This window comes from Bos indicus x Bos taurus, chromosome 19, assembly GCF_003369695.1.
Source record: "Bos indicus x Bos taurus breed Angus x Brahman F1 hybrid chromosome 19, Bos_hybrid_MaternalHap_v2.0, whole genome shotgun sequence".
NCBI lineage: Eukaryota > Metazoa > Chordata > Mammalia > Artiodactyla > Bovidae > Bos > Bos indicus x Bos taurus.
In genome coordinates this window covers 13,176,582-13,203,438 of record NC_040094.1, presented here as the reverse complement: position 1 = coordinate 13,203,438, position 26,857 = coordinate 13,176,582, and the positions used below count along the sequence as shown (strand labels likewise).

Here is a 26,857-nt window from a genome sequence, read left to right as displayed (position 1 = left end):
TCTGGATCCAAATACACATACACACACATATAGACACACACACAGACACACACCCACACATAGGGCAGTCCAGCAGGGTAGAAATTCCAAGGGCTGAGTCTGTAGGAAGTCTGGAGTTAGATTTTTTTCAAAGTACAGTGTAGTGAAGCAACAGTTTTCCCTCGTTTATGTTTTAACGTCTAACACTCACCATCAAAGCTATAGCTGTGTTTTCAGAGACTCTGTTTTGTGTATGCTGCAGAAATAGTTCTTTTGGAATAAAGCTCAATTTTGTTATGTATAGGGAATCCCAGTCATACTACTGCATCTCCTGAAATATCAAAACTGTTTACACACTTACTTATCAGATGTTTATCCGTATATTAAGCCCTGGTAGTAGACATTATTCCTTTCTGATAAGAGCTCATATTCTTGATAATATCTTGTAGTCTGTATGTAATTGCATAGATTATATAATATATACTATACATAACAATACATAATAATTCATTGTAACGTATAGTTTATCATTTTGTAGACTATGAAGAAGAATACAGTATACAACTCATCTCCTTAATCTTGTAGTCATTTCTCTCAGAGATCTACAGAGATAATACTAGAGACTATGTTCATTGAGATATTTTTTGTTTTATGACAAGGTGAAATGTACACCATTTACCAATTTACATTCGTGTTTCTAGCACCTAGGACATTAGTGTAGGCTTTCATTAAATATTTCTTGAATGATGAGTACATTGACAGTTATATTGTGCTGATCCGAAATTTACTGATGTCTTAATAATTATTAAATATAGATTCCTAGGAAGGATCTTTTATTGTTTCATCTATAAATTAAAAGCTTTGGGGGAGCATAGCTTTGTTACTAACATCTTCATTCACAAATGCTGTATGCACATAATACAGTAAGCTTTGGATATTACATGGCCTGTCTTAGCATATTAATTCTTTGTTCCTATACAAACCTTATGCATTAACATATTACTTTATAATCATGTCACTCATTATTAGAATTAAAACAAGTAGAGAAATAGAGGAATCATGTATAAATCTTTCCATCCTTCCAAGTTTGTGGGCTACAGAGGAGTAAGTTGAAATGGAATATGAATATTACAGCCAGCTTAAGATGCCAGTTTTTCCTGAGCATTTGTCTTTACATCTTATCAGTAGTTTTCTGTTGTTTATCATTGATTAAAGATACATGTGCTTTGGCTTCTGAAAAGTTAGATATCTCTGTAGTGAGTCCATTTTAATTTTATACTTATGGATAGCTCTTGCTGCCTCAGCTGAGTATTAAATTGGGGAGAACTCTTCAATAATTATTTGTTAAAATAGTTTATTTAAATGACAATGAATGTGTTGAAATTTAAGCCTTATTTAAACACTGTGCCTACTGCGTTTTGTATGTTGAAAGTAATATTACACTTGTCAATAGACTTCAGTTTCCTTCTTTGTAATAAATGTTAGGCTACGAAGTCAGTTGTCACAATGACTAGAGAGAAATTAATATATGTAAGTAAGTTAATAATGGAGAGTTCAGTCAGTTCAGGTCAGTCACTTAGTCATGTCCGACTCTTTGTAATCCCATGGACTGCAGCACGCCAGGCTTCCCTGTCCATTACCAACTCCCGGAGCTTGTTCAAACTCATGTCCATTAAGTCGGTGATGCCATCCAACCATCTCATCCTCTCTTGTCCCCTTCTCCTCCTGCCTTCAATCTTTGCCAGCATCAGGCTCTTTTCAAAAGAGTCAGTTCTTTGCATCAGGTGGCCAAGTATTGGAGTTTCAGCTTCAGCATCAGTCCTTCCGATGAATATACTGGTTTCCTTTAGGATGGACTGGTTGGATCTCCTTGCAGTCCAAGGGAGTCTCCAGAGTCTTTTCCAACACCACAGTTCAGCAGCATTCCATATTTATGCTGGTTTTTTTTAGTGGATAAGTAAACTATATAGATTTTTCATTGATTAATTTAATATCCACTATAGAATTTTAAAAGAAAAAATTAAATTTTATAATAAAGAGATAGTTAAAATAATTAGATTTGTGTGTTTCATAGTTAGATTCAAAGGATAGGCTTTGTAATAATTTTGATACATTAGAATCAGTAGGCTTTTCATAGTACTCTGTTTAATTGGAGAAAATATGCAAAATTTATCAGTTATTTTTAAGCTTAGATGGTCTAATTGAATTTTGCATATAATCATGTACATATAGCCTGTATCTTTAATTGTATATATCTAAATATGAGTGAAATTTGTTTCAACTGACATGTGTCTGTTATTTACTAATGAGTGATAGAAATGTATAAGGATTTATAAATAAGATTTAAACAAAATCCTACCTCACTGTACGCTGTAGTTACAGTTTTTTTTAAAAAAAGTTTTGTTTTTGCACATTAATAATATTTGCAGCTTTACTGGGGGAGTGTTTTGCAGTCTGAGATTTTACAGTAGGAGAGTTTGTTTTTGGAATATCCTTATTTGGGTCATCTTACATCAGATACGTAAAGCTCTTGAATCAGTTGGCAGGATCAATATAGAAACTGGCACATTAAAGAAATTCCATATTTTCATGGGGTTTTACTGTGCTTTTTCAATTAAACCATTTATAGTAGAAATAAGAGCAAAAATACCTTTAAGCAGAAAAAGATAAGAGTATAATATGTATTCTTTTTCTTACTTGAAGTTATGCAGTTCTTGCAGAAAGGTGAATTTTTAGTCACTTCTGATTTTCAGAAAGTTTGCATATTTGATAAATGTGGTCATTTAGTGATATGGTAAAATATTGCATTTTATTAAATTACTGAAGTCATAGATTTACCATTTCATTTCCTTTGAGTGTTTTTTTTTTTTCAAAGTTTTATTTCAGGAAATATATACAGTTGTTTAAAGACAGTAGTGTAATGAACCACCATGTACTTATGATCTGGTTTCAATAAGTACTAACTTGTGGACAATCTTTTTCATTTATACCCTTCCCAAATTATTTCAAAACATATCCCTGACATACAATTTAATCTATCATCTATGTTTAAATGACAAGAATTTGCAGAATCGTTATTTCTCTGTTGCCAAATGATCAAGTAACTTGTCGTCTAAACTGAGGTCTTTTGATTTGAACAAAGGCCATAGTTGATTTAACTTTGGTCAACAAGTGTAAACTTGTGCATCCCTTCCAACTGAACTCCCAAGGTTTTTGACATAGATAAACCTTCTTTACCAAAATCCAGTGTCCTTGCTACGTCTTTTATTTCTACAATCCATTTTCATGCTCCTTATTCTACCTTTACTTTGAGTCACTCATGAATCTCAGCTTTTGGAGATGCTTTGTTGCTTTGCTTCCCTGCCTGAAATGGCCTTTTCACTACCATCTGTCTCCGCATAGTGACTTAATCCCATGTGTCTTTCTAGCTCCAGTGTGCATATTAGTTCTTATATGAAGTATTTCTTGATCCCCTTAGTTTAAAGTAGCCTCTCCTCCTAAATCCCTGAAGATAGCAATTCCCAAATCTGACTGCAGAACAGTAGACCTTCAACATGCTGTGTAAATCGGGATGCCCTGGTAAAACAGACTTAGGAAATGCTGCCTTCTGTTGGAGGATACCAGTGGTGATTAACATTTTAATCTGTTTAAATTTATTTACTACATTTCAGTATTTCCCAGATTTATCTGATTAGAGATCTCTTTTGTTACCCAGTACCCTTTGGGAATGCTCTTATAGCATTATCTCTCCCTTAAGACACTTACCTTCTGTCTTATTGTATGTGTTTTCTGTTTACTCCTTCTTTCTTTGACACCCTATAGTAATCTTCTTGAGAACAAAGTTGTGCATCTTGATTTGGTTTAAGAAAATAAGGTCCATCATGCAAGGTAAAATATATCCATTATGTTCTGGCTAACTTAAAAATATTTCTGATGCTTATTTTTGCTCCTTATAATATGAAAACATTTATCACAACTATTTCAAGTTTCGAAGCATCAGTGGTTCTTTTCCAGAATGTTTAGTTAGCCAAAATGGTTGAGAACGTAGTGCAACGCTATCAAAAGTAATCAGATGAGAAGGAAAATTATTCGTAGAAGATCAGTACTCGTCTCTAGAGAAAGTGATACGGGTTTGATCTGGGAATTATAAATTTGGCGAGTATTTAAAGGAATGAATATATGAATGCATAGGTGAATGAGGTTTCTCCCTCTGGTTGGAATAAGGACAAACTTTTTTAAAGTATGAGTTTATTTGAAAATTTATATCTTTGTAATGATCAGCTCTTGAGTCTCTAACCTTAGATATGCAGATGATACCACCCTTATGGCAGAAAGTGAAGAGGAACTAAAAAGTCTCTTAATGAAAGTGAAAGAGGAGAGTGAAAAAGTTGGCTTAAAGCTCAACATTCAGAAAACTAAGATCATGGACTCTGGTCCCATCACTTCATGGGAAATAAATGGGGAAACAGTGGAAACAGTGGCTGACTTTATTTTTCTGTGCTCCAAAATCACTGCAGATGGTGATTGCAGCCATGAAATTAAAAGATGCTTGCTCCTTGGAAGAAAAGCTATGACCAACCTAGATAGCATATTCAAAAGCAGAGACATTACTTTGCCAACAAAGGTCCATCTAGTCAAGGCTATGGTTTTTCCAGTGGTCACGTATGGATGTGAGAGTTGGACTGTGAAGAAAGCTGAGTGCCGAAGAATTGATGCTTTTGAACTGTGGTGTTGGAGAAAACTCTTGAGAGTCCCTTGGACTGCAAGGCGATCCAACCAGTCCATTCTGAAGGAGATCAGTCCTGGGTTTTCATTGGAAGGACTGATGCTGAAGCTGAAATTCCAATACTTTGGCCACCTGATGTGAAGCACTGACTCATTGGAAAAAACCCTGATGCTGGGAAAGATTGAGGGCAGGAGCAGAAGGGGACGACAGAGGATGAGTGGCTGGATGGCATCACTGACTCAGTGGACATGAGTTTGGATAAACTCCAGGAGTTGGTGATAGACAGGGAGGCCTGGCATGCTGCGATTCATGGGGTCGCAAAGAGTCGGACACTACAGCGACTGAACTGAACTGAATGATCAGCTCTTGAGTCTCTCTCCCGTATCTGGAGTATTGCTTCCCCTTTCAGGAATAGGAGCTTCTGTTTTAGAAGCCTTTGTTGTTGTTTTAGTCTCTAAGTTGTGTCTGACTCTTTTGCAACCTCCTGGACTGACAGGCTCCTCTATCTATGGGATTTCCCAGGCAAGAATACCAGAGTAGATTGCCGTTTGCTTCTCCAGGGGATCTTTCGGACCCAGGGATTGAACCCATGTCTCCTGCATTAGCAGGCAGATTCTTTACCACTGAGCCACCTGAGAAGCCCTTATAAGCCTTTAGGAAACACAAAATATCAGTTGATTTTGATAAAAATGAATGGGAGACTGAGATATTATTACTTTCTTAACTTTTATTCTTTTTATTTAATGTTTTTTTAGAATCTTTGTTATATAGTCTAAATGCTTCCCTTTGTATTGCTGGACCACTGAACAAGTATTATTAAAATATTACTTGAACAAGTGTTATTAAACTATTAGTCTCTCTTGTATTCCATGAATTGTTCATGATGGGAAGACAAGATATGGAAGGATCACCAGATTTTTTTAATGTTGCAGTCAGATGCTTTTTAAGTGGCATGCAGCTTATAAGTAAGTCCTGGTCAAGCAGGGTAGAGGCTCCAGTAGTGAATTTTCAATTATTTCAGATCCATTAGGATTATCACGTCTTCTGTTTGTGAAATGGCGCTCACAGTTTGAAGATGACATGAAGTCTGTTTAGTCGGCTTAGTTGCTCAGATGTGTTCGACTCTTTGCAACCCCATGGACTGTAGCCCACCAGGCTCCTCTGTCCATGGAATTCTCCAGGCAAGAATCTGGAGTGGTAGATTTCTTTAAATCTGAAATGTATGTTAAGTGTTGCAAAGTGGGGTAGTATAAAAGTACAGCTGCCATTTCTTGGTGATAAATGATGGATATAATGTAATAAATTGTGTACTAAAAGCTGCTCGGCAGGTAGATTCTTTACCATCTGAGCCACCAGGGAAGCCCCAACTAGTGTGTCAGAATGCAGAATGCTGCATAACCTGGAAAGAGGGGGTGTGCGAAGGGGCTTTTGGGATTCTGTAATATCCTGTTTCTTTTGAGTACTGCTTATGTGTATGCATATGTTTACTTGGTTGACTTGGGTACTTCTTTATATCGTATTTAAATATGTGTTGTAGTTTATATAAAAAAAAGACTTCAGAAAGCATCAAAAATGACAAAAGTTTGTGATTTCTTTCCTCACACTCTGATTGCTATTTATTGTAGCATTTCATAACAGATCCCCCCAAACCTTGCATATCGAATACTCTGGCCAGTAGTAGTTATATACCTCATTTCATACTTCCATTAAGAAGTATTGCACTCTTGGTTACATGTTATTTTATTTTACTTGAAAACCCTGTAGACCAGATTTATTCAAGTAATGTTAGGTTTGTAAGATTGATGATATTTGACACATGTTTGTCTGAAGAAATTTGGCTTCTTTTCTTTGAAATGCAACTGTACCTTAAGAAATTCATATCAATATTTTGAGCAGAATTGAGCAAGACTTAATATTTAAAATCAAGAAACAAATGGAGCCATTTTCTGACTTTAAAGAAGTTTGTTTTCCCCCAATTTTTGCAGTTTCCCCTCTCCCCTATTCCTTTAAGCAGACTGAAACTTTTGGCAGGTCGAAAGAAGCATGGTATAGGTTATGTGTATTTCTCCAAATTTGGGTTGTTCATGCCTGTAAGCCAGGGTGTAGGGCCTGGTGGACAGGCGAGCTGACGGGCACACTGAGAATAGCATATTTGGTGCTCCATTTGCCTGTGCCGTGTAGTCCTCTCCCCAACCCCCATTGATTGGTTTCTAGTTTTTAAAGAGCTAGTACTAAAGGCCATGTAGAGCGACACATTCTTAATGAGGATATTGTTTTGTTCATGCAAGCATTTAATTTCTCGAAGGGTTTGAAAAGCTCTTGTGTAATACAATCGTGATTGCCTGAGTTGGGTATGAATACAATGATGAGTCTGTAAAATAAGTAGACACAACTGTGTTCATCAGAGAAAGCATCATGGGGATTTGTGCCAAAGGGTGGAAGGGTCAGCTAAAGAGAGCCGATAAAGAGCTGGAAAGGGAGTGCAGCCAATGTGATGAGAAAGGAGATGCCTGTGTATTTGGCTCAACAGAAAAGGTGGCCTTGAGCAGCTGTCTGATGTGGAAATCCAAAACCCACATATGATTAAGAAAACAAAAGACAAAGACTGATAGATGTCATTAGCAGTCATTTCCAGTGTGCTTAAATTTAAACTCAGATACGAAGTCTCCAGAGAGACCAGAGTATTGTGTAGTAAGTAACTCTTTCCATTGGCTTCTGTTTTTGCTTTGAGGAGTAAAATTTATTCCTTACAATCCTATTGTTATTTCTTAGTGTTACAGTGTATATTCTTCATTTATATTAGTGGTGAATAATAAATAAAGAATGTATTTAAAGGATCTTTAAAATGCAAAATTATTTTTAATTTTGAGAAGAGGAGCCTTTCTTTTTATGCTTCTAAGGAAGCTTGTAACTTCTGTAAGGAGAGTTGGGCAGGTTAATGTGACATCTAAGACCAGTTCAAGTTAAAACGCTATTCTTTTGGGTTCCCATAAATATACGAAAGGCTAGGCTGCCATGATGTTTTTGTAGCCCAGGCAGGTGTGCAGTATGAAGTGGATTCTAAACATGTGTGCCATGAAATAACATGGTTTCCCTATTCTCTGCACATATTAGTAATTTTCACCCATTAAGCCTTTCAATGGCATTACTGTTTTGTATACATAAAAAATAAAGCAAAAATGAAATCAAGTTTTAAATTCAAAGCTCATGGAATCTTAAGAGGGTCATTAATCATCAGTAAGATGGTCAAATAAATCTCTGAAGTGGTATTTCATATTTTATGTCCTAATGTCTTTCTGGAGAGGTTTTTATAGTCCTTTCTGAACTTCATTCAGTGTATGGTCTTTTGTGACTCTGTATCCTTCACTGAACATAGTAGACTATTACATTTTTAGAGTGGTTTTACATTTGCAGCAAATTGGGCAGATGGCACAGACATTTCCCGTATGCCGCCAGCTCCACACGTGCACAGTCTCCCCCATTGTCAGCGTCCCTCACCAGAGTAGCGTATTTGTTGCACTTGATGAACCTGCGTTGACACAAAATTATCACTCGAGTTCGTTGTTTATCTTAGGACACACTCTTGGTGTTGTACGTCACTGGGCTTCGATAAATGTATAATGGCACATATGGTTCCCAGGTGTCCCCAGTGGTAAAGAATCCGCCTGCCAGTGCAGGAGAGACAAGAGATGTGGGTTCAATCTCTGGGCCAGGAAGATGCCTTGGAGGAGGAAAATGGCAACCCCCTCCAGTACTCTTGCCTGGAAAATTCCATGGACAGAGGAGCCTGGCGGGCTATAGTCCATGGGGTTGCAGAGTCAGACAGGACTGAACACACATGTGTGCATGCATATTGCTGTATATCCATCATTGTAATATCATGCAGGATATTTTCACTGTCTTAAAAATCTTTTGTGCTCTGCCTGTTCATCGCTGCCCTCCCCAACCCACACTGGCCCCCCACCCCCAGCAACCATTGGATTTCCTAGAATGTCATATAGATGGAATGATAGTATATAGCCTTCTCAGATTGGCTTATTTCATTTAATAATATCAAGTTTCCTCTATGTTGCTACCTAACTTTAGGATTTACTATAAAACTACAGTAATCAAGACAGTGTGGTATTGGCAGAAGGACAGATAAATAGATCAACAGAACAGAATAGAAAGCCCAGAAATAAATATTTGATGAAGGAGCAAAGGTAGCATAATAGAGCGAAGATAGTCTCTTCAGCAGATGGTGCTGAGCAACTGGACATTCATAGGCATGAAACTGAATCTAGACTCAGACTATTCATCCTTCACAATAATTAACTCAAAAAGAATCACAGACCTAAATGTAATAAGCTCAGATGGTAAAGAATCTACCTAAAATATAGGAGACCCGGGTTCAATCCTTGGGTCAGGAAGATCCTCTGGAGGAGGGAGTGGCAACCCATTTCAGTATTCTTGCTTGAGAATCCCATGGACAGAGAGCCTGGCCGGCTGCAGTCCATAGGTTTGCAATGAGTCAGACATGACTGAGCAGGCTTGCACTAAGAAAGGATTGCCTGTGGTTATGAAGATTTACCATGGTTTTGTTCCAAGCTTTAGCTTTAGTCTTCTATTCATTTCCAGTTTGTATGCAGTGTGACATCAGGGTTCAGTTTCATTTGTTTGCACGTGGGTATCCAGTTGGCCCATCATCATTTGTTGAAAGGACTGTTCTTTGCCCATTGACTTGTCTTGGTAGCCTTGTTGAAAGTCAGTTGATCATAAGTGCAGACATCTGTGTTTTTCCAAAAAGGTGTGCAATCTTTTGAGTTGTTCTTTTCAAGGAAAATAAAGCAGGGTATTACAGAGAGTAGTTAAACCCTTTGTATTTCAAAATCAGTTCAGGCCTTCTCTCCACTAGGGCCCCTGTTCTGCCAGAATGCCATGTAAAATTGCCATCAGTCTTTTAGTTATGGAATCATCTTCATGTTAGCGGGGCTTTTCGTGGATCTTACCTTTATTCAAATTTGTAAACTTGAGGTTTTTTAATATCCAGTTCTCTTTTACTTTGTTCACAAACATTGTAAACTTGTTAGAATTAGTCCTAGTATTGTAGAGATTTAGGTGGTGGTGGTTGTTTTCCTTCACTTTGTTTTCAAAGTTTAGCTGGAGGCAGTGGTTAATGTTTAAAGGAGTCATGCTTAGAAAGTTGGGATAGTGCTGAGAGGCTGATGGTCTGCTGATTCTAGCTGTAAAAAGTGTTTTGGAGAGCAGAAAAACTTTGCTTTCATTCCAGTACACTCTGATTCTTGAGGTCCACTGGCTTTCTAAAAACATTGACTCAAAAAGTGAAATGAAGAATTGTAAACTACATTTTCCTTAGTATTTTTTAGTATTTGGAAAGCAAATATACTTATTAGGATCTGTTGAGGCAAAACTGTTATCACAATCGAGTTAGATGGTGGCTCAGATGGTAAAGAATCTTCCTGCAATGCAGGAGACCTGGGTTCAATCCCTGAGTTGGGAAGATCCTCTGGAGGAAAGCATGGCAACCCACTCCAGTATTCTTGCCTGGAGAATCCCCATCGACCGAGGAGCCTGGTAGGCTACAGTCTGTGGGGTTGCAAAGAATCGGACTTGACTGAGTAACTAAGCACATGTTGACTTTAAAATTCAAGAGATTATTCACCTCTAATATAATGCCACATTCACAGGTATTTATTTCTGGTTTTCATTTGGTTCTTTTTTTACATTACATTTTAAAAGGGGAAATTTTCTTATAGACCATGTTTATGCTCTTTTCTCCAGTTCTGAAAGTGTATGTGAAATATGTATATTTGTTGTTTAGTCACTAAGTTGTGTCCAACTCTTTGGCAGCCCCATGGACTGTTAACTGCCAGGCTCCTCTGTCCATGGGACTTTTCAGGCAAGGATACTGGAGTGGGATGCCATTTTCCTCTTCCAGTGGATCTTCCCAACCCAGGGATCGAACCCATGTCTCCTATATTGGCAGGCAGATAAAGTACATTTTGGTATGAATTAGATGGGAGTGTAATAATGAAATCTACTATGTAAATACTGTGCAATATATATGTTAAAGTATGTTGTCTTTGTTTATATTGTATACTAAGTCACTCAGCCATGTCTGAGTCTTTGCAGCCCTTTGGATTGTAGCCCACCAGGCTACTTTGTCCATGGGATTTTTCAGACAAGAATTCTGGAGTGGGTTGCCATTTTCCTCTTCCAGGGGATTTTCCTGACTCAGGGATTGAACCAACATCTCCTGTGTCTCCTGCGTTGCAGGTGGGTTGTTTACCCGCTTAGCCGACACGGAAGTCCTTTTTCCTATGGATACGTCCATAATGTGCATTCAGTGATTATAGTAACATCACAGTTACCCAGCAGCTGATTTTTCGGGAATCCAAAGTTTTCCATACACCATCCTTTAAACTCTGAAATACACAGAAAAAATTTCTTTTAACAGTGAGCAGCAAATGATAAAGCTGGTAGTACCTTGTATTTTTGTATGACATATGGACTTTCTCTTAGGATCATATCTTCTTTATAAGTTCCTCATCTTCTTTAAGAATGAAAACTCAGGAAATTCTCTGGGAGTCTAGTGGTTAGGACTTCATGCTTTCACTGCTAAGGGCCCAGATTCAATCCCTCATCAGGGAATCGAGATCCCATAAGGTGCTCAATGTAGCCAAAAAAAAAAGAGAGAGAATAGTAAACTCAAAATTGATGGAGTTGAAGGAGTGGAAATGAAAATTAAAGGGTACCAGAAACAACAGAGACTTGTGATTGTCTAGTGGTTGTGAAAACAACAGCATTATCAGTTCAGAAATTGCTACTCAAAAGTCTTCCTGAATTCAGGGAAGCACGAATGTACAATTAAGGAAGATTTCTATTAAAAAATGGCTTTAAAATGAACACAGAAAGCCTAACCTAGAGAGTAGGCAAGCACACTATTAGAAAAATTTTCTTCAGTAGATGACTTTTTTTTTTTTGCCTATATGCCTGATAAATATTAAGGTTGGTTAATATTTAGGTACATTGTTTATTCAGCATTTTTATTAAGCTGTTTGTCAGGTATTATTTTAGGCAGTAGAGATTTAGCTGTGAACAAAAGACACAAACGCTTGATCTTTATCAAGTGGGAGGAAAATAGAAAATAAAGCGAAAAGATAGTATATTACTGAACATATAAATTATTTTTATTTTTGACAGTACAAGTCAAAGTAGTTAATTACTATTCATGCCTTGATGGCTCCCTTCCTCTCAGGATCAGTACTAGACCGAGGCTTTCTGCTGGGGCAGAGATTTTCAGGTGTGCTGTTCATGCTATTCCAATCATGCTGTTGTTTTCCAGTTACGCTCATGTGTTTCGTGCAGTTTGGCTGTTTTTTTTTTTTTTTTTGCCATGGTAAGAAAAGTTATTTTTTTATAAAAACCTGTCTCATTATATTAATTCAGATTCCAAATAGAGCCCCAAACTATGAAACGGATAACCTCAGTTTGATCTTCTAGCGCCCAGCATTTTTGGCACCAGGGACTGGTTTCATGGAAGACAATTTTTCCACGAACTGGGGAGAGGGGATGGTTTTAGGATGATTTACGCACACTGCACTTATTGTGCACTTTATTTCTATTATTATTACATCAGCTCCACCTCCGATCATCAGGCATTAGATCCCGGAGGTTGGGGGCCCTTGCTCTAGTGTACATTTTAGAGAAAAGTGTTTGTGAAATATTAATGAGATACTTGTGGAATGATAGACCTCAGATTCTTTAGGTTAGGCTTTTGGTGTCCTTTGATTCTCCAGTCTCCTTTGAGTAGTCCTTTAAAAGCAGTTCTGTGAGCCACTGAAATATTGTCCTGTGTAGCTGATGGATGAGGACATTCTGCCCAGAGACCTTATTGGCGTAGTCAGGAGGGCAGATGAGAGCCTCAGGGATGACACGTACCACTTACTTGAATGAATTGTGTTGTGTCTTGTTCAGTGGAGTTCAGGAAGATGGCATTGGTGTTTCCATGGTGTGGGTGTCCACTGTTGGGAATATGGGATTACTTTTTTTTAGGAAAAGAACCGCAAAATAATCCTTTTTACCAGTTTGTTATTGGCTTGGCTGAAAGCAAGAAGAATGAAGTTGGATGCTTAAAGGAAATGCTCAGGATTGTGTAAATTAGTTCCCCAGCATCTGCTCATGCACCCTTTGTGAATTTCTTCTCCCCATTGGCCCCATACCTAACTTACTTCTTCTACCTCCTTCCTTCATATTTATGTCATTTCATTTAAGGTGTACATCTTCCTTTTCTTTGCCCTTAAATTCCAGAGTCAATTGTATCCTTTTCTTTCTTCTTCAGATGATTTTGCTAGACTTTTGAAACTGTAGGGTTATGAACTTTACATGGTTCTTCTTGGCTTCTCTCTCTTATTCTAGGAGTAACTAAAAATGCCCAATTTTTGCAAAAAGCGAATACCAGTTCTTCCCAGATTTGTTTCTTATTGGAACAGAGTCAAAAGCCAAAGGAAACTATCGAGGAGGAAAAAAAAGGAACCTTTTTGAGCTATTACAATAATAGCTAGGTTATGAGAATTTTAAGTGAGATTTGGGGGAAAAAAAGCCCTTGATTTTTCTGGTTTTATGGCATCAAAATGTGATGTACCAACAGAAAGTTTATTAAGAAATGTCTTAACATTGCCCTTTGATAAATTTCAGGCTGCTACCCTTGTCCTGGACCCAACATGAATCCTGTTGCTCTTGGGAGTCGCTGGCTTGCTTATGCAGAAAACAAGGTAAGCAGAGCCCGTGTTGGAATATTTGTTATGGAGCTAGTGTTGAGTTTTCCAAAGGTAATTCACAACTAGTAATGAATGTGTACCTTACTAGTTTGGTTTTGTTTTAATTGGGCACCACAAAATTGTCCAATCAACTGTACCCATGTACTCTCAACTCAGCTTGTCCTCTGAACCATTTCAGAGTAAGTTGCATATATCTCAGTGCCTCCAAAATACTTGTTATCAGCCAATTTAATGTTGATAAATTACTTTTATCTGTTATACTGTCCCTGTTCCAATCTTGTCAGTTAACCCTATCTTGTCATTTGTAAAAAGCTTCTTTCCTGTGGTGCAGCCTCAGGTCTAGGATCAGGTATTATATTTTGTAGGAGTGTCCCTTTCTTGCTTTGTCTTTTACAAGATTGGTAACAACCCTCTACCTCTGCCCCTTATTCTTTTTATTTTAATAGAATGATTTTTCTTTTGAGCTTTTTGATGTTTTCTCTTGATTATAACCGGGTTCTGTATTTCTGGCTGGAACAGTGCGCGGGGGTTGTTCCGTAATTCCCACAGCATCACATCTGGAGGTACACGATACACATCTGTTCCTTGTTGGTGATGCTAATTTTGTCAGGGTCTTGTCCAATTTCCATACTGAATAATCACTGTTTTTTTCCTCTTGTTAACCAATAGATAATTTGGAAAGAGCAGGCTTACATCCTACTTTTCATCAAAATCTTAGCCTTACCTAAGCTTAGCACCCATCGATGATTCTTGCGTGAATCAGTCTTTCCTACAAATATTCCAAGTCAATGATTTTCCAGTTCCACTCTACACCAGTAGGTATTTGGCTCTTTATTATAATCAAGAACTTCCCCATCTTTAAAAAAGTCTTACTGTATCTGTATTTTTGATATGGGCTCATGGATTCCTTTTTTTTTCAGTAGTTTTTAATATTTTTCTGTCTGTAATTATTTTGGCTTTCAGATTATCCCAGAGTCAGTCAAAAGAGCCTCTTTAGTCTGCTTCTTGTGACATTGTGTTGTGGCTTCATCAAAATTAAAAAAGAAATACTCTTTCCTTGCTCACTATCATAAATCTTTGTACTTGCCCTGTCTCAGGCCTGGAATTCTCTGATTTTACTGGTTCTTTTAAATTGACAGTGATATCAGATACCTAAACTTTGTCCAGTAGACGTACTTACTGTTTCTGGGGTCTTTTTGCTTCTAGACTCTTTCAGTGGACAGAGTTCACAAACATGCATGTTACACACCCAAACATACTTCTATATATACACATAAATAGGCAAATATACATAGATGCATATTTGTGCACCCATGTATTTCCATATATACATAATACATTTTGGAAATGAAGAGTTCACATTGGCATTTCCACAGGATTCTCTCTGTTTGTCCCCCATTTCCTATTTATATGTCCTTTGTTTCAGATAGGAGACTGTGACATCAGCACGTTTTCTTCATCTCTTCAGTTCTGTAATACAAAAAGGAATTGTAGAATTGCTTGCTCACACTGCTACAAAAATCAAACCAACTAAAAAGAGTTCAGGATTTTTTTTGCAATTCTCTCTACTTTATTACTTCCTAAGACTGAAGATATAAGATCAAATACTGTGTTCATAGGTTGAGTTAGTTTGTTCTTTGTCCCTTTTTTTTTGCGTTCCTCCATTGTTGTTACATTGTATTATTCAATTATGATTGTGTACCAAATAATACATAGTGTATAAATAATGTATTATTTGGTAGGTAATTGTGTATTTTTTGTTTATATTTTATTTATATGCTTATATATTTTATCATGTGTTTGATATATTTATTTTTTTCTTTCCTAAAAGATAACATTTTATATGTGTGTGTGTGTGTGTGTGTGTGTGTGTATAGATATATATGTTCTTTTGTACACTGCTTTTTTCACTCACCAGTATTTCCTAGAATTTAGTCGTGATAAGAGTTTTGCACTACAGAAATTTCTGATTTATCTTTCATTTTGATGTGCCTCAGATGCAAATATAATTTTTGCAATGGGTCTCAGTTTTAAACAGAGTTCTGACTTAGTTATGTTTATGTAGAAATGCTAACTCAGATTTAGTTGAATTGAAGAGGTAATAGTATGGCTTCTTTTCCTTGATTATTTTAATTAGCTGAGACTGGGAGAAGATGGTAGTGTTTCTAAGATAATGTCTTTCCTTGCATGTCCTGCAGGAGGCAGCAGAGGGATAATTTTTATAATTCTTCAACTGTGTATTTGTGAATGAATGAATGAATGAGTGAGTGGGTGAATGAGGGAGATTCTTTTCATTAGCTAAAATGAGCACCTTTCAGACTCTCTCTTTTCCCATGTGTGGAACTATATTTACCAATTACCTGTGATTTGGGAAATACCTCACCACTCTTGTTTTAAGGGATTGTTTCTTTTTAATGTCAGAGATGAAGAAAATTTTGATTTTAAAATAAAAGAATAAAAGTTCACACATTAGTTTTTATCAGGTGGGTGGTTTTAAATTATCTAAGGCTTTTTGTGTGTGTGTGTTTTGGGAGAGGAAGATTTTGATTTCTATAGGCTTTTAATAATTCATATCACAGTGTGGAGTTATTCTAATAGTCTATTGCCATTTTATTTGAAAACCTTTCGGTATAAAAATATGGCTAATAATTTTTATATTTCGCTTTCTTTTTTTTTTTAAGCCTAAATTTGGAGAGTGTAAGGGCAGTGGAGGCTTTAGTCCTGGTTTATTGCTCAACACATGACAGAATCATGCATTGAAACTAGTGATTCATTTTGAAAATTGGCAAGTTACTTATTTACATCAGACACGAATAAGGACATGTCTCTTTCCTTCTGATGTTAAAACTAGTGAGCCCTCTGAAGTGGACAGCTATTATATGTGTCATAGTTGATTTATGCACAATTTCTGCCGCTTTCCCACAAACACAATCGAAAATGGAAATATGGCACACTCTTTTGTCTGTTTTTTAAAGTTTCCTTTTGCTGTCTTTATGTAGGAATTAAAAGGACAAAACCTCCAATTTGCTAGCATGTTAAATATTTAATGTTAGGAAGTTGTGGCTAAGTCCTTTGATTATGTTTCTAAAATTTATTTGTGGAAAGTCTGCCAGATCTCAAATCCTACCATTTCAGTTTATAAATTCTTAAAGACTATTCATCTTGTAATTAAAAATCGTATTTGAGCATGAAACTGCCTGAGTGGCACCGATAGATTATAAAAAGGGGTAAAAGTGTCTCAGCACGGCTTTTAGCTGTTTGTCGAAAAAGGGCTCATGCAAATATTCCCACCCATCACCACCATTCTATGTGGTAAATAAGCTCTGTCCTAAGAGCCTGTAGAGTTAAACAGTTGAACAGAATGGTCACTCTCTCTCTCTTTGCAGTTGATTCGATGTCATCAGTCCCGTGGTGGAGCCTGTGGAGACAACATTCAGTCTTACACCGCCACAGTCATTAGTGCTGCTAAAGTGAGTAGCCTGCAGTCTCTGGGAGGTTTGATTACGTGGAGTAATTATCCCATTTCTCTCCTGAATTGTATTGAGATTTTCCCTTCCCTTTTCACTCACAAGTGTCGAACAAATTTAGAAAGTAAGTCAGAATTATTTTGTCACCTGAGAATTGGTGCCTAAATGATTAGGTATTTAATCTCTTAAGGTTCCTAAATCACACTTTATTTTCTCTTGTAATGATTTTAAGGTTTGCGTTTGTCCAGTTTAAGGTATTTATGTCTGTTTGCTAGGTCGAAGTCTATAATCTAATTACTTTGGAAAGAAGCTTTGCATATTTTAAGTAGTGACTTCTGGATTCTATTTGTGTGTGTGTGTGTGTGTGATTTGAATCATTCTACCCATACTGACATCCCTTTGCATTTTTGAACATTTATGAATCTTCTTGACACAAAGAGAATATTAGTCATTAAGAAAACTTGAGTGAAGGCCCTGGTGCATTCAAAGACCTTTTCATGTCACAGAGCTGCCCCCTGCATGTTTGTCAAGTGAGTTCTTTTTGTGTATGCGCGAGGGTTCATTTTGATGATGGCTCGTAAACTTTATGCTGATTATAAGGTATCCTTATAATCACCGTTCTTTTGAATTGTGAAGTATACAACAAAACAGTTCTAATAATAGGGATGACATCGTGAATCTGAATGACAGCATGTAATAGAAAGCACAACTATTCAGAAAAGAACAACTGTTTAAAACAAACCACAGGGAGGGAATCAAAGGTCACACTGTTTTATGTAAAACAAATACAGAAATACTTCAAGATTGATCACAAATGCTTCCATGATGGGGTTTGATGAGAAAAGCATTACGTATTTTTCAGTCAAAGGAAAATACTGAATGGCTTTTTGCTTACAGCAGCATATATTAGATTTCAGAATCTTTGTAAGAATGGCTTACTTTTCTCTATTGGGTATGAAAAAGTTATGATGGTTAGCTCAGTGAAGAGAAATCTGAAACAGTAAAGGCAGCGTTGGTGTTATTTAGTTCATTTACAATATACCAATGAGATATAGTTCTCAAGTATTCAATTTCTTTCTGACTTATCTGCGTCACACACTTTGGTCAGGATAGCTCACTGTATTGTTATTCTGAATAATTTTTAGTTGTGTGACCAGCGATAATTTTCCAGCTCTTCTTTGGTATAATTGTGTGTTTGTGTGCCTACTTAAAAGGAAAGTGACCTACTTCATTCAGTAACTGTTTAGCTGTTTATCTGTTAGCTGAAAATAGACTTACTGGAACGAGGCTAGACTTGATGTGCTTTGAAAAAAAGCAAGTCCAAACTCCCTAATTTTCTAAACCACAATATTGTGACCGGTGAGGAACGCACTTATGTCTTCCACACTGAACCTCCACGAAACTGTGCTGATGACAGCTCCTTAATGGGCCATTAGTCACCAGTGCAGTTGGTGTTGATTGCAATTCCTTGTTACCTCTGACAAAAGAGAATTTTCTGCCATTAACTCCTAAATAAAGTGATTAATGTTTAATTTTTCTTTTAACTACTTTACCCTGATTTTAGTGCTTATTCATGTTCTTGCTTATACATTTATAAAATGAAGGAAAAAAATATAGCCATGAACGCAAAAGTCACTCGTTTCTTGCTAGTCTTAACACGTCCTGTCATATATTGAACCCTGCTCTTTTAACTCATATTTAGCTTAAATTTCATGAAATATTTTAAAAAACATTTTTCTTATAGTTATATAATTTTTTTCTGTGCATTTATGGATTCCTGAATTAGATGACATGAATATTTTGAGATTTCTTTGAAAATACTGTTGAATTGTTTTCCTAAAATGTTATCAGATCTGGAATGATTCTTCATTTCACAAAGTGTGGATATTTTATATGGGAAAGATTGGAAAGTTGGGATGATTTTTCCCCCAAATGTAATTTCTTCTAGTAAGTTACTCAGTATTAGTAACTGTGGGTAAATTAACCTTCTGAGATATAAGCAGTTCTAGTTTTCCGTGGTAAGAACATAAACATTACTGCAATAATTAAGCAGTATAATTTGAAATTTATTATTTTACATTTTCTACATGATAATTCCTGTACTTTGTTGTTTAAGTGGGTATAAAAACTTTACTAAGTAAAACTAAAGATATCTTCAAATCTAGAAACTTTCACCAGAGAATTCTATCTAATGTTTGCAGATGACCAATGGCATAGATAAATAATAAAGATTTACTGTTTAGCACAGGGAACTATATTGAATATCTTATAATAACCTATCATGGAAAATAACCTGAAAAATGTGTATATGTATAACTAAATCACTTTGCTTTACACCTGAAACTAACACAGTATTGTAAATCAACTATACTTCAGTTAGAAAAAGAATAAACAATGGCAATATTGCAAAGACTCATAGAATAAAAAGGTCAGGTTATGCCTAATCTTGTTTCATAATACAAGATCACCTTGATGTTGAAACTTAACAAGAGTGTTATGAAAAAGGAAAGCTACAGTCCTGTCTTACTCATTAAATCATTAACATAGATACGAAAAATCCTAAATAAAATATTAGCAGAAAAAAAATTACACAGAGGGGTAATGTGTCACAATTCATTTGGGATAATTCCACAATATAAGACTGGTTTATTACTCAGAATCAGTGGGTCTCATTGCCACATTAACATAATAAAGGAGAAAATGATAAAAATTACCTCAATCTATGTACCAAAAGGGGTTGATGAAATCGAACATGTGTGTATTGATAAAACATTTTAGTAAATACTGATAGTCTTTCGTTCTCATGAATTCAATTTTTGTCAAATTGCCAAACTGTTTAAACACAGTAAACACGCTCTGTTTCTGATCATTCCATTATCTGGCTCCATTTTTGTTGTGTTTTTGTTGTTTACTTTTTCTCTTAGTTCTCATTTATGATGTCTTGACTCTTTGTTTGCTAAAATATATTTAAAAGATCTTTAGAAAAAGTTTTTAGTTTGAGATGATATCAGAGTTCTGTGACGCTCTCAGGCTTGGATCATCTTTATCCAATTTCATGGATTGAAAGTACTTAAATTATTTAAATAGAGGTCACCTGAAATAGCTGTGGGATCCTGATTAGTACAGGTTCACTCTTATTTCTGTTGTGTGTCCCTTTATATTTCACCATGAAGCATGCAGGGAAAGCAGGACATGACAGCCTAGGTCCCACCACAGGTCTGTCAGAAGCACTGCTCAGTCTTAGTTGTTGTTGTTGAGTCACTCAGTCATGTCCGACTCTTGAGAGTCCGTGGACTGTAGCCCGCCAGGCTCCTCTGTCCATGGAATTCTCCTGGCAAGAATACTGGAGTGGGTTGTCATGCCCTCCTCCAAGGGATCTTGCCTACTCAAGGATGGAACTTGCGTCCCTTGTGTCTCCTGCATTGCAGGTGGATTCTTTGGTGCTGAGCCACTGGGGAAGCCCATTATCCAGTGCATTTAGGCCTAAATACCAGCTCACACAGCTGCATTTCCCTGTTCTGTTGGATTTGGACCTGATAACTCATCACTGTTTTGTTAAATATTCAGTACCTTCAAGCAGAGTAAAAAAAAAAAAAAACTCTAGTTTTCCTACTTGTTCTCATTGGTAGGATTGATCTGATTTACCTAGCCTATCATATTGAAAATAGAAAATAAAATTTATTATTATTATTCTTACCATTTGAATAATTTCTAGGTAATATGATATTTGTTGAGCTGTAACATGAAAAAATATTTAAAAGCCGTGGTGTATGTGCTCCTTAAGAAAATACTAAGTCACTTTCTCTGACAAAAGTAGTCATTGATATTTTTCTCTCTGACGACAGCTTCTTAATGTGGCTTCATAGAGGTTACCTCTTTGTTATATAGAAGGGTTAGTTATTAAACTTTTAGTTCTTTTTGATGTCTCATATTACAAATGTAAATATAAATTGTATTAATTGTATATGTGCTTGGATTGTTTTCAAGGAAATAATATTTTTTTTCCCTCCCTGGATTTTTAAATAGCACTTAAAATTCATCCTTCCAAATAATTTATTTGACTTTCCTTATAAAGAATATAATAATAATAAATTCTCTGAGGTCATGTTGAAAGAAAAATTTTAATATTGAAATTGTTCAAATTGGATTATTTTGAAACATTTATTAAATCTTGGTCCATATATTTCTAGTTACCCTGCAACCGTCCTATTTGAGTTTTCCTTTTAATGTGTTTTAAACCCAGCGTGGTGAATTGATTTAATAAAAATGCCTCTGCTTTCTCTGTTATCTGATAACTTCTTAGGACAACTAACAGCTTTTGTGAGAGCAGCACCATTAGCCCTAATGGGTAAGGAGGACAACTGATACGGCCTGAGAAAGGTTAAAGATGACTAGTGACCTTTGGCAAATCTCTGTGCAGTAGAACAGAATCAGTACCATGTTCATTTGAAGTTTTTGTCACAGTAGATTATCTGACACATACATTATAGTCTTAGGTTCAGCGCTTTACAGTCCAGATTAGTTCTGTGAGTATTCTTGTAATATTCTTCAGATTGTGAGGACAGTAGTGCTCATTGGTACGTGTGATTCTAACATGGAAACAAACTTCTCCCCAAGGTAAAGGTCCTTACTCATGTGGAAAGCTTTCAGTACCCCTCTTCTACACCCTAAGGCCTTATTTTGAAAGTTAATGAGCTATGAGAGTACTGTCCTGTCACTTACTATACAAAGTACAGATCTGAGGCTGTTAAGTTTGGGCTTTAGATTTTGGTCCACTAATAAGGTACCACCAGTAGGCCTGAGTTTTTTTGGGGGGTGAGAAACATCATTAACTCCTCCTGTAATACTTTATTCACCTTTGACTACGGAACGTACTACTTTGTTTTCCCCCTCTTTCTGGAGTTTTTTTCCCCCAGTTCTCTTGTATTAACTGTTCCCTTTATCTTGTGGTTGCTTTGGGTACATTACTTCCCCCTTTCTGTGTGCTCCAGTTATTTTAGTTTTATTCCTTTTCACTGGTATAAGAGCATGAAATAATAAGCTCAAGGGCAAATGGGGAGTATATACAATCCAAGACCTTAAACCTGAAAGGCATTCCTTTGATAAAGGGGATAGCTCCCTTGAAGTGGGAGCATCTCCATTAGCATTAATGGAGCGAGGCCATCGGCCGAGGCATCTCAGAGGTTAATCAGGCTTCCTGGCGGCCTTTGACATCGAAACACTGTGGCGCCTGGTTTTGTTGATCCTCTGGAGGCTTTCTGGACAACACTCTAACAGACTTGGTGTAAGTCATTTCTTGTGAATTATTGAAGCAAATGTTTGGCTGCTAATTGAAGAACACCGATGTGTTTTCTAATCACTGCAGTTTGAGTTTTTAGCACTAAACAAAACTGTTACAATTGATTTGTGGCTTTTTCTTGGTTTCAGTCAGCTGTAAGTTATATCATTTTGCTTGAATTCTGCAAATGGCTTTGCTGGTCATTTTATTTAAGTATTTATTAGGAAACACTGTGAGAGTCTTTATTTTTCCTTTTTTCCTTCCCGGTATACATTTGTGTTCTGAATTCATCAAGTGTGAGATCACAAGTAGTATCAGGAAGAGATTACAGGGCATTACTGGATAGTGGTTTGGAGCAAGTCCTGGTTTTGAGTTCTGGCTTTGTTATTGACTGGCTGTTTGAACTGCCATTTTCCCTAACTTCTGTAGCCTCAGTTTTCTCTTCTATAAACCCGAGGTATTTGAGGTGTTTGAGGAAACCTATCTACATCTTTGTTAAAGAGCCTTGACCAATTCGAGTTCATAATAAAGGTTCCATGGAATATATTAATAGCTACAGTAAAATATACATATATTATGTGCATTTCCTTTTTTTAAGTTCCATCTTATTGTTGCTTAAATTATATTTAGGCCTTTATAAACAACCTTCTTTGCCTATAATTTGTAAATTAATATTTGATATGCTGTGGAAGCAATATACTTCTTAAAATTTAGATGCAGCATATGTCAGAATATAGGTGCATAATTATTTTAAAAGAGCAAGTCACATTATTGAAGATTAATTTAAAGTATCTTAATAAAAACTTTTCCTCACAATAATGAGGATGTGTCTGTTATATTGTACATAATTTTTGATATGTCCATGTAGACTGGACAGTTTATTTTGGCTTTAATGGTTAGATTTAATGTGTATGAATCATACAGCTTTCTCTTTGTTTTTGCTTTCTTTCCTTTCAGAGAATAAGAAAAACTCCCGTTACTTAACATGATTGTTTGTTAATGGTTATGAGAATAATCAGATGAAATTCACATAAAAGAGAACATACAGATGAGTTAGTTTTTTTATCTATTTGTTTTGAATGAAATGGAACTAAAATTAATTATGAAACATGTCTTTAATTGAAATAATATATTAGAAATATTGCATTAAATTGTTTTCTGTTTCTGGAGAGAAAAGAACCCTTTTAACTAATTTTATGACATTTCATTCATGTAGTAATTGAAGTATCTTAGATGGAGTCTGCATTACCTACATACCAAATCTTGATGTACAGTATTATATAGCATCATGTTATAGACTTAAATGAGAAAGTCGTTTTCACGTATGGATTCTATCTGTAGCTTAGTCTTTTTTATGCTAAAAAGTAGACTGAAAATTAGGTGTATACAGTTAAAAAAAATAGAATATCACATAGTTCCTATTTCTTAATATTTCACATATTTTAAGTTACATGCACTGAGGAGAGCGAAAAAATATTTTTAATAAAAATAGAATTGTATTCTCATGTGAAACAAACTCTGTAATTATTTACCTATGGCCTAATTCTCACCATGCTGACTTGGGGGTACCTACTGATACCATTTACTCAACCTAGTGCTAATTTTCTAACTAAAATTTAAGATTGTGTAAAAAGTCAGACAATTTCTGTGACAGTGCACTGCTACATATGAGCTTATTAGAAAATAAAGAATTTAATCTGAATTATCAAAACACATATTTCTATTTAGAATCCAAGTATTGATGCAAAATGATACATTTACCTTTCATTGTTTAGACACTGAAAACTGGCTTGACAATGGTTGGGAAAGTGGTGACCCAGCTGACGGGCACGCTCCCTTCAGGTGTGACGGAAGATGATGTTGCCATCCATAGTAATTCACGGCGGAGTCCTCTGGTCCCAGGAATCATCACAGTAATTGACACTGAAACAGTTGGAGAGGGCCAGGTAAGAGTTTGTGATGCCTGTAATGTTCATTTTGTGCAGAGGATGGAGCAATTAAGAATATCATTTGGGATCAAGATCATACAAAGTGTGTTTGGCCTCAGAGATGTGTTAATTTGGAATTGTAGAAATTTAAGGTTATTTCAGGTTAGAATTTTGTTTGTTTTTTTCAAAAAATGATGAGTAATTATTGTACAACAGAGAATATAGCCAATATTTTGTAATAATTATAAATGGCATGTGTGTGTGCTAAGTTACTTCAGTCATGTCTGTCTCTTTGCAACCCTAGGTAGCCTTCCAGGTTCCTTTGTCCATGGGAGTCTCCAGCCAGGAATATTAGAGTGGGTTGCTATTTTCTTCTCCAGGGGATCTTCCCAACACAGGACTCTAACCCACGTCTCTTATGTCTCCTGCATTGGCAGGCAGATTCTTTACCACTAGCACCATCGAGGAAGCCCCATAAGTGGCATTATTGTTATTGTTCAGTCACTAAGTCGTGTCCTACTTTTTGCAACCCTGTGGACTGTAGCTCACCAGGCTCCTCTGTCCATGGGATTCTCCAGGCAAGAATACTGGAGTGGGTTGCCATTTCCTCCTCTAGGGGATCTTCTGGACCTAGGAATTGTACCCATGTCTCCTGCATTGGCAGGCAGATTCTTTACCACTAGCACCATCGAGGAAGCCCCATAAGTGGCATTATTGTTATTGTTCAGTCACTAAGTCGTGTCCTACTTTTTGCAACCCTGTGGACTGTAGCTCACCAGGCTCCTCTGTCCATGGGATTCTCCAGGCAAGAATACTGGAGTGGGTTGCCATTTCCTCCTCTAGGGGATCTTCTGGACCTAGGAATTGTACCCATGTCTCCTGCATTGGCAGGCAGATTCTTTACCACTAGCACCATCGAGGAAGCCCCATAAGTGGCATAGAACCTTTTAAAAAATGATGTTGCTGTTAGTTGCTAAGTCGTGTCTGACTCTTGTGACCCCATGGACTGTAGCCTGCCTGGCTCCTCTGTCTGTGGAATTTCCTAGGCAAGAATACTGGAGAGGGTTGCCATTTCCTTATCTTGGGGATCTTCCTGACCTAGGGATCAAACTTGCGTCTCCTCCTTGGCAGACAGATTCTCTATCACTGAGCCACCTGGGAAGTAACATGTTAAAACCTGTTATATCAAACCTGAAGTTAAAATTGAGGTTCCTTAGAATTCTCCTGTTATCTCATCAGGACATCTGTTCCATAAATAAATAATTATATATCTCTTTTATACTGTTCAATACTGTTTCTTTTTTTTTAAACGACACTTTGTATAAGCTGAATCAGTCTAATTATAACCAATTACAGTTCCCAGGTGGTGCTAGTGGTAAAGAACCCACCTGCCAATGCAGGAGACCCAAGAGATGTGGGTTCGATCCCTGAGTTGGGAAGTTCTCTTGGAAGAGGGCATGGAACCCACTCCATTATTCTTGCCTGGAGAATTCCATGGACAGGGAAGCCTGACAGGCTACAGTTCACAGTGTGGCAAAAAGTCAGACACAACTGAAGTGACTTAGCATGCGTGCACGTGGTGGTTATAAATGACAATAATGAATTTTATTACAAATTTTATTACCGATACTTCCTGACAAATACAAAAAAAACACAAAATCTCAAAGAGTATATTAGAATACGTAAATGGTAATAACTTATTATATGTTCAGATAAAAAATAGAGTATGTTCAGATTAAAAATAGATCTTATATGTTCATATAAAACAGATTTTTACAGTCTAGGTTTAGAAAAATTTAAGAGTGATTATAAACATGGAAAAATACGCTATGCTTCTGTAAGTCTTGCTAGAAATAAACCAGTTTGGTTTTGTTTTTCTCCCCATGCACTCATAAATTATTATCTTTTGAATCATAGTTATGGATTTTAAAATACATTTCTTAAAGGAAGGTAATTTTAATGGCTTGTGATCTTTGCTGTAAATACACAATCTAAAATTGATTACTAGAATGAGATAGGAGTAGAGCAAGATTTGGAAATACAAATTATTTCAATTTATATTTATTTAAATATTAAATATAAACATAGAACTTATATTTAATTCTGTTTTCAGAACATAATTATGTGATCCATTAGAATATTAATCCTAAATATTGCATTTTTTTTTAGAAATCTGCTTCCAGTATATATGGTTCTGCATCTTGATGAGAGATTACATTTGGCCTGTACTCATATACTAATTCCTGTAGTAAGATCAAGTGGCGTTTCAAAAAAATACAGACTGTGCTGCAGTGAAAAGAAAAAAATCTTTAAAATTCTGGCTATTATTGAATTTGGCTATTATATTTTATTTGAAATATGAATAATATAATTCTCTGCCTTTCCCATCTTAACTTTGTGGTTAACCAGATATGTTACAGGCTTGTATTCCTGTTTAAAAATCTTTTTAATGAAGTGCTAGCAAACTTTTCAGTTGACTGTAATGACTTTTTTTTTAACGTTGTGTTAATTAGCTCGAGTTGACAGACACATACAGATGTTCTCTTTTTAAATTGGAATTAAATATTTAAACGCTTAGTGTTTTATGAGTGTTAACAAATATTTTCTTTTGTCCTTTGATTCTTAATTAATTCACCTCCAAGGCCACCCACATTTACTAAGTAGTAACAACCCTCCTCAATATTGTCTAGTTTGGCGGG

General features: G+C 36.2%; 1 protein-coding gene across 11 annotated transcripts in view; it reads left to right on the top strand.

The window, feature by feature from the left end:
* BCAS3 (BCAS3, microtubule associated cell migration factor) overlaps positions 1–26,857 on the top strand; it is a 597,592-nt gene that overhangs the window by 148,788 nt on the left and 421,947 nt on the right. For all 11 annotated transcript variants that reach the window (XM_027518314.1, XM_027518315.1, XM_027518317.1 and 8 more), the window contains 3 exons: positions 13,403–13,479; positions 16,872–16,955; positions 24,006–24,176. In XM_027518314.1, coding sequence (XP_027374115.1) covers positions 13,403–13,479; positions 16,872–16,955; positions 24,006–24,176 — 332 coding nt within the window. The remainder of the gene's footprint in view (positions 1–13,402; positions 13,480–16,871; positions 16,956–24,005; positions 24,177–26,857) is intronic.